The following is a 12140-nucleotide window of genomic DNA, read 5'->3' as shown; positions in this document are numbered from 1 at the left end:
TCAAAATGGTTCCTCTTCTCCTTCCACTGCCAGAAGCATAATGAGATTTTCCCCCTAATATTCGTTGTAAGGACCTAGCAGAGCTCCAGGAAGTAACACTCTCAAGTGTCTCATACCACCCTGCACCATGACTGGGCTCTGCTGGAGTTCTTAATTCGCAGAGCTGCCCACACTGAACCTCCCGCAATTTCTCAATTACAGGGCAAACTTTCCCACCCAGCACTGGATCCTTGGAGGTTTCTGTCTGCTGGTTTCTGCCTCTGGAGGTTGTGCTTCTGTGTTTGCCTGTCTCTCCAATTTGGGGGGCAGTGGTTTGCCCAATGACCTCAATTCTCTGAAAGAGCTAAGAAGAGGTGTTAATTTTTCAGTTTGCTCAGCTTTCTACTTGTTGCTAGAATGGAGCGCCAATAGTGCCTCCTATAGTGACATGTAACCCTCAACTCTAGAGATGATGAAGCATAGTAATGACAAAGGAGAAATGCTTCAGCAGTTTTCTGTCAGCACATTACCCCTTGAAAAAGCTGCTTCTTCCACATTCTGCAAGAGATGGGTCTCAACTCAGAGCTCAAGGCAAATGACTTCCTTCAAGGAGAAGGAATAAACAGTCTCAGAAACCATGAAAGCCTGCCCCCAGGAGTGTCCCTGAACCTCAGCAGGGGCCACACTTACCTTGCAGAAATGGGTGAGGCATGCTCCTGGTACAAAATCCCAATGGTATAGAAGGACAAATAATTGAAAAACAAGTCTCCCTCTAAACCCCTGACCCAGAGCTACCTAGTTCTCCTCCCTAGAGGCAAAGCTGTTACCAGATTCTTGTATCTCCTTAACATATATCCTTAGAAGAGCTGTCAAGTGAACATATGTGTAAGTGAAAACCTATTTTAGAAGTACATTTTCTTAAGGAACTTTAGGGTTGGAAGGAACCTGTGTCAGTCCTTAATTCACAACCTCCATTACTACTTATTGTTCTTGCACAAAAATCTTTCTCAAAAAAGCCCTTTCCACTCTGACATAGCTTATTCTACTTTTACTTAGCTCCAGTAGTTTATAAAACATATTTTTGAAAGTCTAAAATCTGCCACTATGTTTTTTTTCCTAATCAATCTTTACTTTGACCTCTAAGCCAGAGAAAACAGGTGGTCAAATGCCTTTTGCCTAAGATGGAACTTAGAATATTTGAAGACCTCAGATCTTCACCCTGCCAAATAACCTGTTTCTCCTCCCCTTTCACAGAGCATTTGGTTTTAGGAAATTCAGAGTCACATTCCTTATAGACAAGACTAAACTCTTAGTCAACGTACTCAGAAACTTCTTCTAAGAGGATAACCACTCATCAGAGGAAAAAAAGTTTCTCATGTACAGCTGGCAAAGGGATGGAACCATCTGTGTTATTAAAATTGACAGACGCTTATGAGATTTATTAAGGGAAATACTAGAGTCTTTGTACATACTTGCTAATATAGCATACATGAAGGCTTTACCTATAATTTTTTTGGCCAAGCAGAAATTTTGGTATTACTCACCCTAACAAATTTCCAAGATATTATGAAATAGAATTTTAGGTCCTGACATCACCATTTGTCTCAGGTTTTGAAGCGTTGCTGGACAAGAGGGATAAAACACGGCTCTGCCTTGGGTTCAAAGTTGGCCTCTCATACTAGCAAGTATACTTTGGGATCCTGGTCACTTCTCCCAGCCACAGCATCACATTGCTATAAAAGGCAGATACAAGTATTAACCAGCTCACAGGTTATCAGATAAGCTTAGTCTGACAAATGCTTAACACATCAACTGGGCCGCTATTGTCATTCCTATGGCGGTGGCACACAGCACCCAGCCTCTTTCCGGGCCATGGTCTGGGACCACCCTCCACAGAGGCTGTGAGCTAGAGCCCTAACTGTGCAGGGCCCTAACTATGCCAGGCTCCTTATCTCTCTTAAGAGGACATCATTACTGCCTGCTTGGCCATACAGTTTTTTACTTACCAAGTAACACAGTTATCAGCACACTCCAGGTACTAGCCAAGGACTACAAAATCAATGTGAATGTCAGCTTTTGTATCAAAAGCTCAAAGGAGAAACTCAAACTTTACATAGATGTCCCAGGAGGATGTTCAGCAAACCTATTCTTCTCTGTTCCCTGGAATCCATCCCAGTATGTGTGTGTCTAGTAGTTCTTTGCAAAAAGCTCTGAAGAATATACAAGCCGTACTATGAAAGCTGTTGTCTCACATAGTCCTAACGTAGTGAGAACTGATGTTCTTACATGCTGTCTTTTTGGGCACTCAAAGGAGAAATTCCTGTGCAGTCTTACAAATCAGTTGTAGCTTAAATTGATTTGTGTTGTGACTTGTGCACACAGGTCACATTCCCTTGACAGAAAATATAGTTTAAAACCAAATTTGCAGCCCTTGTTAAGTGAAGGCACCGGACTTTATCGTATTCAGGTCTTTTATTGTAAGACTCACTCCTGTCTTCATTTTATGTTCCACTGTTGTGCTTCCCATTTGCCTTTCCCTAGTTTTGTTTTCTGTCTCTGTGTTTCTACGGACTACTCTCAGCCCAGGTGTGCAGGAAGCACACACGTGACTGCAGAGCTTCACGGCCTCTGCATTCAGGGCCTGACTTCAATGCACAGTGGCTGTACTGATTTGTTAAAACAAAGGAACAGATTACTTCTCCTAATTCACAGGGAAGTTCCAGGTTGTGCGGGCAGTGAGGAGACCTGTGTCTGTCTGCGCTTGCCCTGGTGAAAACCCCACCGTTCAGGCTGCAGGGTGCCAAACCCAGGCACAAACATTTTGCTGGATGTGGAGGAAAGATGTAAGGTTGCTCCCCTTCAGAGACAGCAAAGGGCAAGTCTGTAGCTCCACTTGCTTCAGGATTGTGATTTTTGACAGAGCTGGGAGATCAGGGTTGTTGAACCAGGCCTGAAGGTCCTAGTGAATCTCGTGAAGAGAGGAGGGGTCTCGCTGTAACATGGACCTAGAGGACATTTTTACTGAAGGAGAAGGAAAAGCGGGGATGGGGTGGACTTGCCAAAGGAATATAGCTCAAGTTCCTGCAGCCCAAAGAAGCTCAGTTTCTTTTGGCCAAAGCTTCCGCGAGTTTCCCTGGCATTTCTCCTGCGGGAGCTACCGGGGCAGTGGGACACTTAGCCTCTCTAAAAGCATCTCCACGGCTGTTTGTGTCAAGCCTTTATTCCAAGAGCTTCACTTTTGCGAAGTAATGTGCTTCACACTTTGGCTTCAAAGTACCCATGACTGGTTGCAATAAACATTAAGGAGGCCTGTCTCTGCACCCGAAGTTGGGTGCACTCATTTCAGACGATTTCGAGGGTGCTTGACAAGATCTGAAGGACCCTCGGACTTTAGAGCACCACCTCGGACGCCTGGCACCCCTGCCGCGCGGGCACGGCGACCTTCCCAGCTGCCAGGCCAGCCTCTGATCCCCGCGAGGGTCCCGGAGTGCTGCAGGGGAGGTGGGAACCAGAATAAAGGAGCAGTTTCCCCGTCGGTGCCATTATCCGACGCTGGCTCTAAGGCTCGGCCAGTCTGTCTAAAGCTGGTACAAGTTTGCTCTGTAAAACAATAGAAGGGAAAGGGGGAAGGGGACCCTGGCACAGATTTGGCTCGACCTCGACATAGGCTGGGCCTGCAAGTCCGCGGGGACCGGGTCCAGAGGGGCAGTGCTGGGAACGCCCCTCTCGGAAATTAACTCCTCAGGGCACCCGCTCCCTTCCCGCGCGCCGCCCCCCTCCCGCCGGAGACTGAGTCTCGCGGGGGCGACCGCTGTCCACCGCCTCCGGCGGCCGCTGGCCTTGGGTCCCCGCTGCTGTTTCTCCTCCCTCCTCCTCGCATTCTCCTCCTCCTCTGCTCCTCCCGATCCCTCCTCCGCCGCCTGGTCCCTCCTCCTCCCGCCCTGCCTCCCCGCGCCCCGGCCCGCGCAAGCTAGACGTCCGGGCAGCCCCCGGCGCAGCGCGGCCGCAGCAGCCTCCGCCCCCCGCACGGTGTGAGCGCCCGCCGCGGCCGAGGCTGCCGGAGTCCCGAGCTAGCCCCGGCGGCCGCCGCCGCCCAGACCGGACGACAGGCCACCTCGTCGGCGTCCGCCCGAGTCCCCGCCTCGCCGCTAACGCCACAACCACCGCGCACGACCCCCTGACTCCGTCCAGTATTGATCGGGAGAGCCGGAGCGAGCTCTTCGGGGAGCAGCGATGCGATCCTCCCGGACGGCCGGGGCAGCGCTCCTGGCGCTGCTAGCTGCGCTCTGCCCGGCGAGTCGGGCTCTGGAGGAAAAGAAAGGTAAGGGCGTGTCTCGCCGGCTCCCGCGCCGCCCCCGGATCGCGCCCCGGACCCCGCAGCCCGCCCAGCCGCGCACCGGCGCACCGGCTCGGCGCCCGCGCCCCCGCCCGTCCTTTCCTGTTTCCTTGAGATCAGCTGCGCCGCCGACCGGGACCGCGGGAGGAACGGGACGTTTCGTTCTTGGGCCGGGAGAGTCTGGGGAGGGCGGAGGAGGAGACGCGTGGGACACGGGGCTGCAGGCCGGGCGGTGAACGGCCGCCGGGACCTCCGGGGCCCCGAACCGCTCCCAACTTTCTTCCCTCACTTTACCGGCCCAGCTGCGCGGGATCGGCGTCAGTGGGCGAAAGCCGGGTGCTGGTGGGCGCCTGGGGCTGGGGTCCCGCATGTGCGCCCCGCGCTGTCTTCCCAGGGCGCGGCGGGGTCCTCGGCGCTGCCCACCCGCCGAGACTGCACTGTTTAGGGAAGCTGAGAAGGACCCCGAAAATACAGCCTCCCCTCGGACCCCGCGGGACAGGCGGCTTCCTGAGCGGACCTCCCCGCCTCCGCCCTCCGCGCAGGTCTCAAACTGAAGCCGGCGCCCGCCAGCCTGGCCCCGGCCCCTCTCCAGGTCCCCGCGATCCTCGTTCCCCGGTGTGGAGTCGCAGCCTCGACCTGGGAGCTGGGAGAACTCGTCTGCCACCACCTGCGGCTCCCGGGAAGGGGTGGTGCTGGCGGCGGTTAGCTTCCTCGTTGGCAAAAGGCAGGTGGGGTCCGACCCGCCCCTTGGGCGCAGACCCCGGCCGCTCGCCTCGCCCGGTGCGCCCCCGTCTTGCCGGTCCAGGAGTGCCCCCCACCTCCCGGGGACCCGAGCTCCCTCCTGGGCGCCCGCGCCGAAAGCCCCAGGCTCTCGTTCGATGGCCGCCTCGCGGAGAAGTCCGAGTCTGCCCCACCTGCAGCCCTTCGGTCGCGCCTGGGCTTCGCGGTAGAGCGGGACGCGGCTGTCCGGCCACTGCAGGGGGGATCGCGGGACTCTTGAGCGGAAGCCCCGGAAGCAGAGCTCATCCTGGCCAGCACCACGGTGTTTCAAAATGGGGCTCACAGCAAACTTCTCCTCAAAACCCGGAGAGTTTCTTTCTTGGATGTCTCTTTTTGCTGTTTGAAGAATTTGACATTGAGCCAACCAAAATATTCAACCTGTCTTACACACACACACACACACACACACACCGGATTGATGTCCCTGGTTCAAGTGTGCCAAGTGTGCAGACAGAACATGAGCGAGTCTGGCTTCGTGACTACCGACCATAAACCCACTTGACAGGGGAAACATGCCTCGGAGGGTTTAATTGCACAATTCCAGCCTTGAGCTGCGCGGGTTCCAAGAGCCAGGCCCGTACTTGCTGTTGATGTCATTGGCTTGGGGAGTTGGGGTTTGGTGCCCAGCGCGGTCGTTGGGGGAGGGGCAAGGCATAGAACAGTGGTTCCCAGACCTTACTGCACATTGGAATTACCTGGGATTAAAAAAAAAAAAAAAATCAAAACAAAAACCAGTGTCTGGCTCCTGCCCCCAGACATTCTGATTTAATTGGCATGGGGCAAGACCTGGACTTGGGATTTTTTTTAATGCTCTTCATGTGATCTGTTGGGCAGCCAGATTTGGGGATCACTAGACGGAAGAAGGATTGTTAAAGTCTCCGGAGATGTTACTTGCCAATGCAAAGAGCTCTTTGAGGACATCTGGAATTGTTACAATATTGCCAAATATAGGAAAGAGTGAAAAGGTAGAGTGTGATTCCAATAATAAAGGATTCCTCTTTTCATTGAAGGAACTGGTGGAAAGATTTCTTCTCTGCTGAGCCTGCAGGGCCCCTCCTGCCTGCCTGGGGTGCCCGGGAGACGCGGGCCTGCTCCGGAGACTGCTGACTGCCGGTCCTGTTAGTCAGGTGTCAGCCTTGTCTCTGCCGAAGAGACTCTTCTCTTTATTTTAAATTAAACCCTCAGAGCACCTCCAAAGCATCACTTTTCTCCCTCCAGTGGTGTTCTCATTCTCTGATGTTACTTGCTTGAACACCACTATTAGTGGTTGGAGATTTGTTCCTGAGAAAAATACAAATACCACTTAATTTGCCTGTTTGTCCCGTATTCACTCAAAACAGAATGCTCCCGAAGACAAGAGAGAGAGTAGGTGAACAGATGCTATTCCATTACAGTAACATAAAAGACTGGATTTTCAGGGGCAAATTATTAAATTAGGAGACGAGCTCTTTTAACAGAAATTTGTTTAAGGCCTGTGTCTATCAAATTCAGTGGAGTTTATTCAAGTGCACTTTGTTTAGTGGGGGTTTTGTTTGGTTCTGGGACATGCTAACTTCTGGACTTGCTGCTCTTAGAGGTAATGACTGCCAGACACCGTTTCATGAGTCCTAATCCCCACATTAAGCATAAGAGGTGCACACTCTCCTCCTATGGGGGAAACTGAGGTACAAAGAACTAAAGTGACTTTCCCACAGCTGGTAGGAGGCAGACAGGAAATTCACACCAGGGGCTTCCGACTCCAGATCCCTCTCTCAACTTCCAAACTCCACTGCCTTGTCCGAGTTCTGGTTTCAGGAGATCCAAATCAAGTGTGTGCAAATGTCTAATGTCAGAGCTGGCAAGGCGAAAGGGCCCAGGGAGCCGGCTCATGAAGATGAGCCTGTCCGAAGCTTCAATGCAGGCTGTCCAGCAGTCTGCATTCCTGCCGAGTTCCTCAGCCCTCTGTTGGGTCACCTTCCATGGAGGCAGCTTAGTCCTCAGTTCAGTGAGCATGGAGTAGAGACTGCTTGAGGGGCACTGAGCAAAGCCCTGCCTCTTACAGGATGAAGGTGCTCTCCAGAAGGGACCCTGGAAAGTATTCCAAGGCGAGTCAGAATTCCCAACTGAGGGAGCTTTGTGGAAATAAGCCTGCCCAGCCCCACTTCTGGAGACGTTCCCATTCAGTAGGTCCAAGCTGTCTTAAAGAGAAACCAAAGTGGGGATATTAATGGTATCCAAAGTGAGATCTACCCCACCCTCCCTCCTCAAAGGAGGTCAGATCAAGAAATCCCAAGCCCGGCCTGGCAACTGGGACCTTTCTTCTCACTCCAGCCCAGGGTGAAGGTGGACAAATCACTTTGACCCTTTAGGCTTCTGAGCTGTTGTTTCTGAATTCAGTGAATATGTGCTGAGTGCATAGAATATGCTAGATATTCTGGGCTGAAGGGTGAAGAGGGGTGAGTTTTAAGGGTTTCTGCTCTTGCTTCCAGATTGCTTTCAAATCTGGAAAGGAGACCAGTGGTCTGTGTGTTAGACCCACACTGCCGTAGCACAGAATACAAGAAACTGGCTGAGAGCTCCAATAGGCTTTTAACAGTAATTTCTGGCTTTACGTATTTAGTTTCATAACTCATAATTTTTCAAAAACTTCTGGTTTGAAGAAGACACCGATTGCCAAAAGTCCATTGTGCTGCATAATTACACTTGGTCCACGTGACAGCACTAACATGTTCTGAAATGTTTTTAGAAGTAGTCTCAGCAAAGATGAAGGATTCCTCCCTGTTTGAAAAGAAAATATTCTTTGTTTTTTCTTTGATCTAAGCTCCAAGACTAGCAGCTAGCATCTGAAACTTTTTTGACAAGAGTGACAAACCAACTCTAATATTAAAGGCAATTGATGATTATGGGCACTGAAGGGAAGGTAACCCCAGGCTGGTGCCCCGGAATAAGGATGGGTCACAATGTTGAGGACATTTCGCCTGTTGCAGAACCCACCTGCAACACAGTGTGGCCCTTGCCATGTGATTTGTGTGTGTGTCTATGTGTCTGTGTGTGTGTGCTTTAATTTTGACTTCATAAGTACTCTAGTTATGAGCTTATTTAACATTAGGTTTTACTAATAGGGGTATGTTTTGAGAAAATTTCAAGGTTTTAGAATATAGTTCACCCACATGTTGCTTCCCTGCAAATATAATTTTTAAAACCAGATTCTGGGCTGGGCATGGTGGCTCACGCCTATAATCCCAAAACTTTGGGAGGCTGAGGCAGGCGAATCATGAGGCCAGGAGTTTGAGACCAGGCTGACCAACACGGTGAAACCCAGTCTCTACTAAAAATACAAAAAAACCTAGCTGGGCGTGGTGGCAGGTGCCTGTAATCCCAGCTTCTCAGGAGGCTGAGGCAGGAGAATTGCTTGAACCCGGGAGGCAGAGGTTGCAGTGAGCCGAGATCGCGCCATTGCACTCCAGCCCTCGCGACAGTGAAAAAAAAAAACAAAAACAGATTCTGTTCCTCAGATCCATTCCATTTTTGTTTTCTTTTATCACTTATGGACATTTGAAATTACGGTAATAAACATTGTTAGTCTCAGTTAATTATTACTGGTTTATTCTTGAACCACTAACCCATAGAGAATACAGTGTAAATCTTAACTTGTTCCTGTAGGCCATCCCCCATTAAACATCATAGTGTTTTCTCATTCGTTCTTTTCGTTTTCCTCCTACAGGGCTGAATTTTGTAAGAAAATTCCAGCAGTTGGCTCTTTGGACGACATCTCTAGATTGTCCTCCATTGGTCCCATAGGTACAAGCTGGCCAGTTTGAATTTGGGCAAGAATCCAGGCATTGGAACTTACTCAAATAACTAGTTTGCCTGTAATTTTCACTTTTTCAGAGTCATCTGGTAAAGCTTTCTTGCTACACATTTAGATAGATACACTCAATCCAGTTGCCTAGAAAGTTCCCTGAGCCAGCTGAGAGCAGGAGGGGTGGTTGGGGCCAGGAATATTGGGGGCGTGTTTACTGAGCCCCTAGAAGTGCTAGATTTGACATTTCAATCCCTGAAGGCCCTGAAGTTCAGTATCAAATGACTGGTCCTGTGGACTGAGCATCTGTGAATTGCATATGCTTAGAATAAATTTTACTCCTACCAGTTTCAGCAGCTTGCTTTAGCAAGCAGTATGGAAACACTAACATGGGGGAGTAGAATTTCTCTCTCTGATCCAAGTTTTATCTCATTCTGGTGGGTTTTCAGGGAGAGACCCAGAGTCCAAGTGTCCTTTCTGAATATATCTGGAACTTCTCATTAACAAAAGACTCAAGTTATAATTTAGGGGACAAGGCACCCAATGAGAATGCCTTGCAGGCAGCCCTAAGTACACCTGCAATTACACCATTACTAGCGGGGCAGCACGCATGGCCCTTAGTTTAAATAATTACGTAAGTCAACCATGATTGTCTGCCCTTTGCATAGAAGGGCAAGTATTGGTACCTGTTACAACTTAGGCTTTTTTTTTCTTTATGTTTGAGCCATGATGAGTGATTTACACTGTTCCATCCATATGTTGAGATGTAAGAATAAATTAGACTTGGTACTTGCCCTTAAGTGTCTGGAAGTCAACTGGGGGAAGGGAGAGCTAGAGATAATAAGTGTGAAACAATGTCACAGAATCAATGACAGAACTCTTCCCAGGACTTTTGAGTTCAGTCTTTGCCTTTAATTCTACATGGGGAGGAGAGCACGTTTAGCCACAAATGGAAGGGATTACTCATTTGAGCTATTTGGTTATATGGTTATTTCCCCAGAGAATAGGATGTGCAGAGCTTTACACAAGCAGTGCCAATAGGAGCAAAGTTCTTGAGAGTGCTAGTAATTCAAATGGCAGGAAGAGAAGGAATAAATGGTAAGGCTACCTACGGTTCACAGAGAGCTCCATCCTCACTGTGGCTTTGGATTTTGTCCTGTGTGAAAGAGAAGTGACTGTGAACTGACATGCTGTGCTTGGTGTTTTAGAAAGATGGCTGCAGCAGTGGTTTGGGGAATGGACTGCAGGGGTGGCATTTAAAACATGGAGGTTCATGACTATTGCCAGAGACAGAGGATGAAGCAGGAGCAAGGAAGATTCAGGACAGGGGACTCCAGGGCTGATCAGGAGGCAGAAGTGGTTGATAAGTATATGTAGCAGCATAAGAAAGAGAGAATCCCAGATTGACACCCAGGCTTCTCACTTGGAAGCCTAGATAGATAGTGAATGCAATCACAAAGGCTGGGAAGTCAATGGGACTGCAGGGAAGGGAAGGGAAGGGAAAGGGGAAGGGGAAGGGGAAGGGGAAGGGGAAGGGGAAGGGCAGGAGGGTCCAATATGAATATTCAGCTTTTAGATGTGTTAAGCTTAAAGTGCTTACATGGAGAAGTCCAGGAGGCAGTAGAATATGGTGGTCCAGAGCACAGGAGAGCAATGTGGCTTGAGTGGTCATTTGCTCACATATTTCCATGTCAGTTACTTGTCTTAGATCACAGAACAACTTCTCCTCTCACAGTTTCCTGGCTCCACCTGTCTCATGCTCACCGTCAGCATCAAAATTGAGCCACACCAGAGGTTCTGGATACCAGCTTCTCTCTAGGTGAGGCTGCTACAGTCAGCAGCTGATTAGTTGCAGTTATCAGCAACTGGTAATATAATATATTGCGCATATAAGTGTACCAGAAGTCAAGTTTGTATATTGCTGCAAATCCTCGGAATGGGGATCTCTTGTTCCTGCTTAAGACCACATCACATTACTTGGTTTTGTACGTTAGTGACTGAACCAAAAAAAGTAGGAGATGATTTTTTTTCTTTTTTCTTAAAGCAGTAGCTTTTGAACCTTGACCATGCTTTCTAACCAGCTGAGGGGCTTTTGAAAAAGAGGGTGCCTTACTGTGCCCCAGACCAGGACAATCAGTATTTCTGGGGAATGGAGCCTGGCACGCACACATTGCTTAAGGCTCCCTTGGCAATTCTGAGGAGTGGATTACATGTTGTATGTAGCTTGTAACGAAAGAAATCTTGTCTTTGCTCTCAGACCGCCGTTTCTTACTCATCTCATGAGCTCCTTCAAGATCCAGAAACAGTTGCATATTTCATTAGTAAATCAGTTCCATAGTCACATTTTATTTCACAAGTTAGTCCATTAAAAGTTTCCTGCAGTGAGGAAGTAGCCAGAAAGAACACTCCACCCCTCCTCCTTTTCATAACTATAGTGGCTCGACAGAGCAGGAGCATCGCCATCTTGGACAAGCCTCTCATTCTAAAGTTCACCTTAATAAAAAACTGCCTAAATCCAAAGTGCATCAGCCTAATGGCTAAGATCAGCATGACTATAAACCACAAATAACATCTCCAACCAGAAACATTCCAAACTCCTCCTCGACCAGAGACATGCTAGCCCCCAACCAGACACATGCTAGTCCCGAGATAACCCCCCTCCAGCAGGGAAGATGCCAGTCTCTTCCCTCCGGCCGGAAAGATGCCTGCCCCAAGATAAACTCCCCTCCTCCCAGAGATATTCCAACCCTGCCATAAAATTTCTCCCTCAAACAGGAACATTCCAAAATTCTGATAATCTCCCTCACCCTAAAATCAATATATACTCCTAGTCTGTAAGAGAAAGCACTCTTGGCCAAAATTCACCAGGAGTGCCTCTCAGGTTTTAACTAAAGAAAACGTGTCTTTAACTGCCAAAAACAAAAAGGAAAAAAAGAAGTTTTCTGCAGTGGCTCTCAGCGGGCCCAGCACGGCAGCAGCACCTGAGAACCTGTTGGAGATGCACACTCTCAGACCCCACCCTGACTTCTGAGTAAGATACTGGAAGGGCAGGCCCCGGTCTGTGCACACAAGTCCTCAGGGAGATTCTGACTGATGCATGCCAGAGTTTGAGAACTGCTGATATACTCCAGGTACATCGCATGCTGGGATCTAGATACACCAAGGGAACAAAATTACTGCACTTGTCCTCCAAGGACCAACTTACCTTTTGGAAGGGCTGAAAAAGAGAGAGACATACACTCCCTGTAATGCAATGTTTTATAA

General features: G+C 49.2%; 1 protein-coding gene across 2 annotated transcripts in view; it reads left to right on the top strand.

Annotated features, from left to right (window-relative positions):
• Positions 1 to 3625: 3625 nt before the first annotated feature.
• Positions 3626 to 12140, top strand: part of EGFR (epidermal growth factor receptor) — a 196734-nt gene continuing 188219 nt past the window's right edge. The window contains exon 1 of one of the 2 annotated variants that reach the window (XM_054494705.2): positions 3626 to 4300. In XM_054494705.2, coding sequence (XP_054350680.1) covers positions 4213 to 4300 — 88 coding nt within the window. In that variant the 5' untranslated portion in view covers positions 3626 to 4212. Of the gene's footprint in view, positions 6061 to 12140 lie in introns of both variants that reach the window. The other variant, XM_063667305.1, reaches the window with a different exon arrangement.

The sequence above is a fragment of the Pongo pygmaeus genome, chromosome 6 (assembly GCF_028885625.2).
Source record: "Pongo pygmaeus isolate AG05252 chromosome 6, NHGRI_mPonPyg2-v2.0_pri, whole genome shotgun sequence".
In the NCBI taxonomy this organism is placed as follows: Eukaryota; Metazoa; Chordata; class Mammalia; order Primates; family Hominidae; genus Pongo; species Pongo pygmaeus.
Note: the sequence above shows the minus strand (reverse complement) of the source record. Positions and strands in the feature narration are given on the sequence as shown.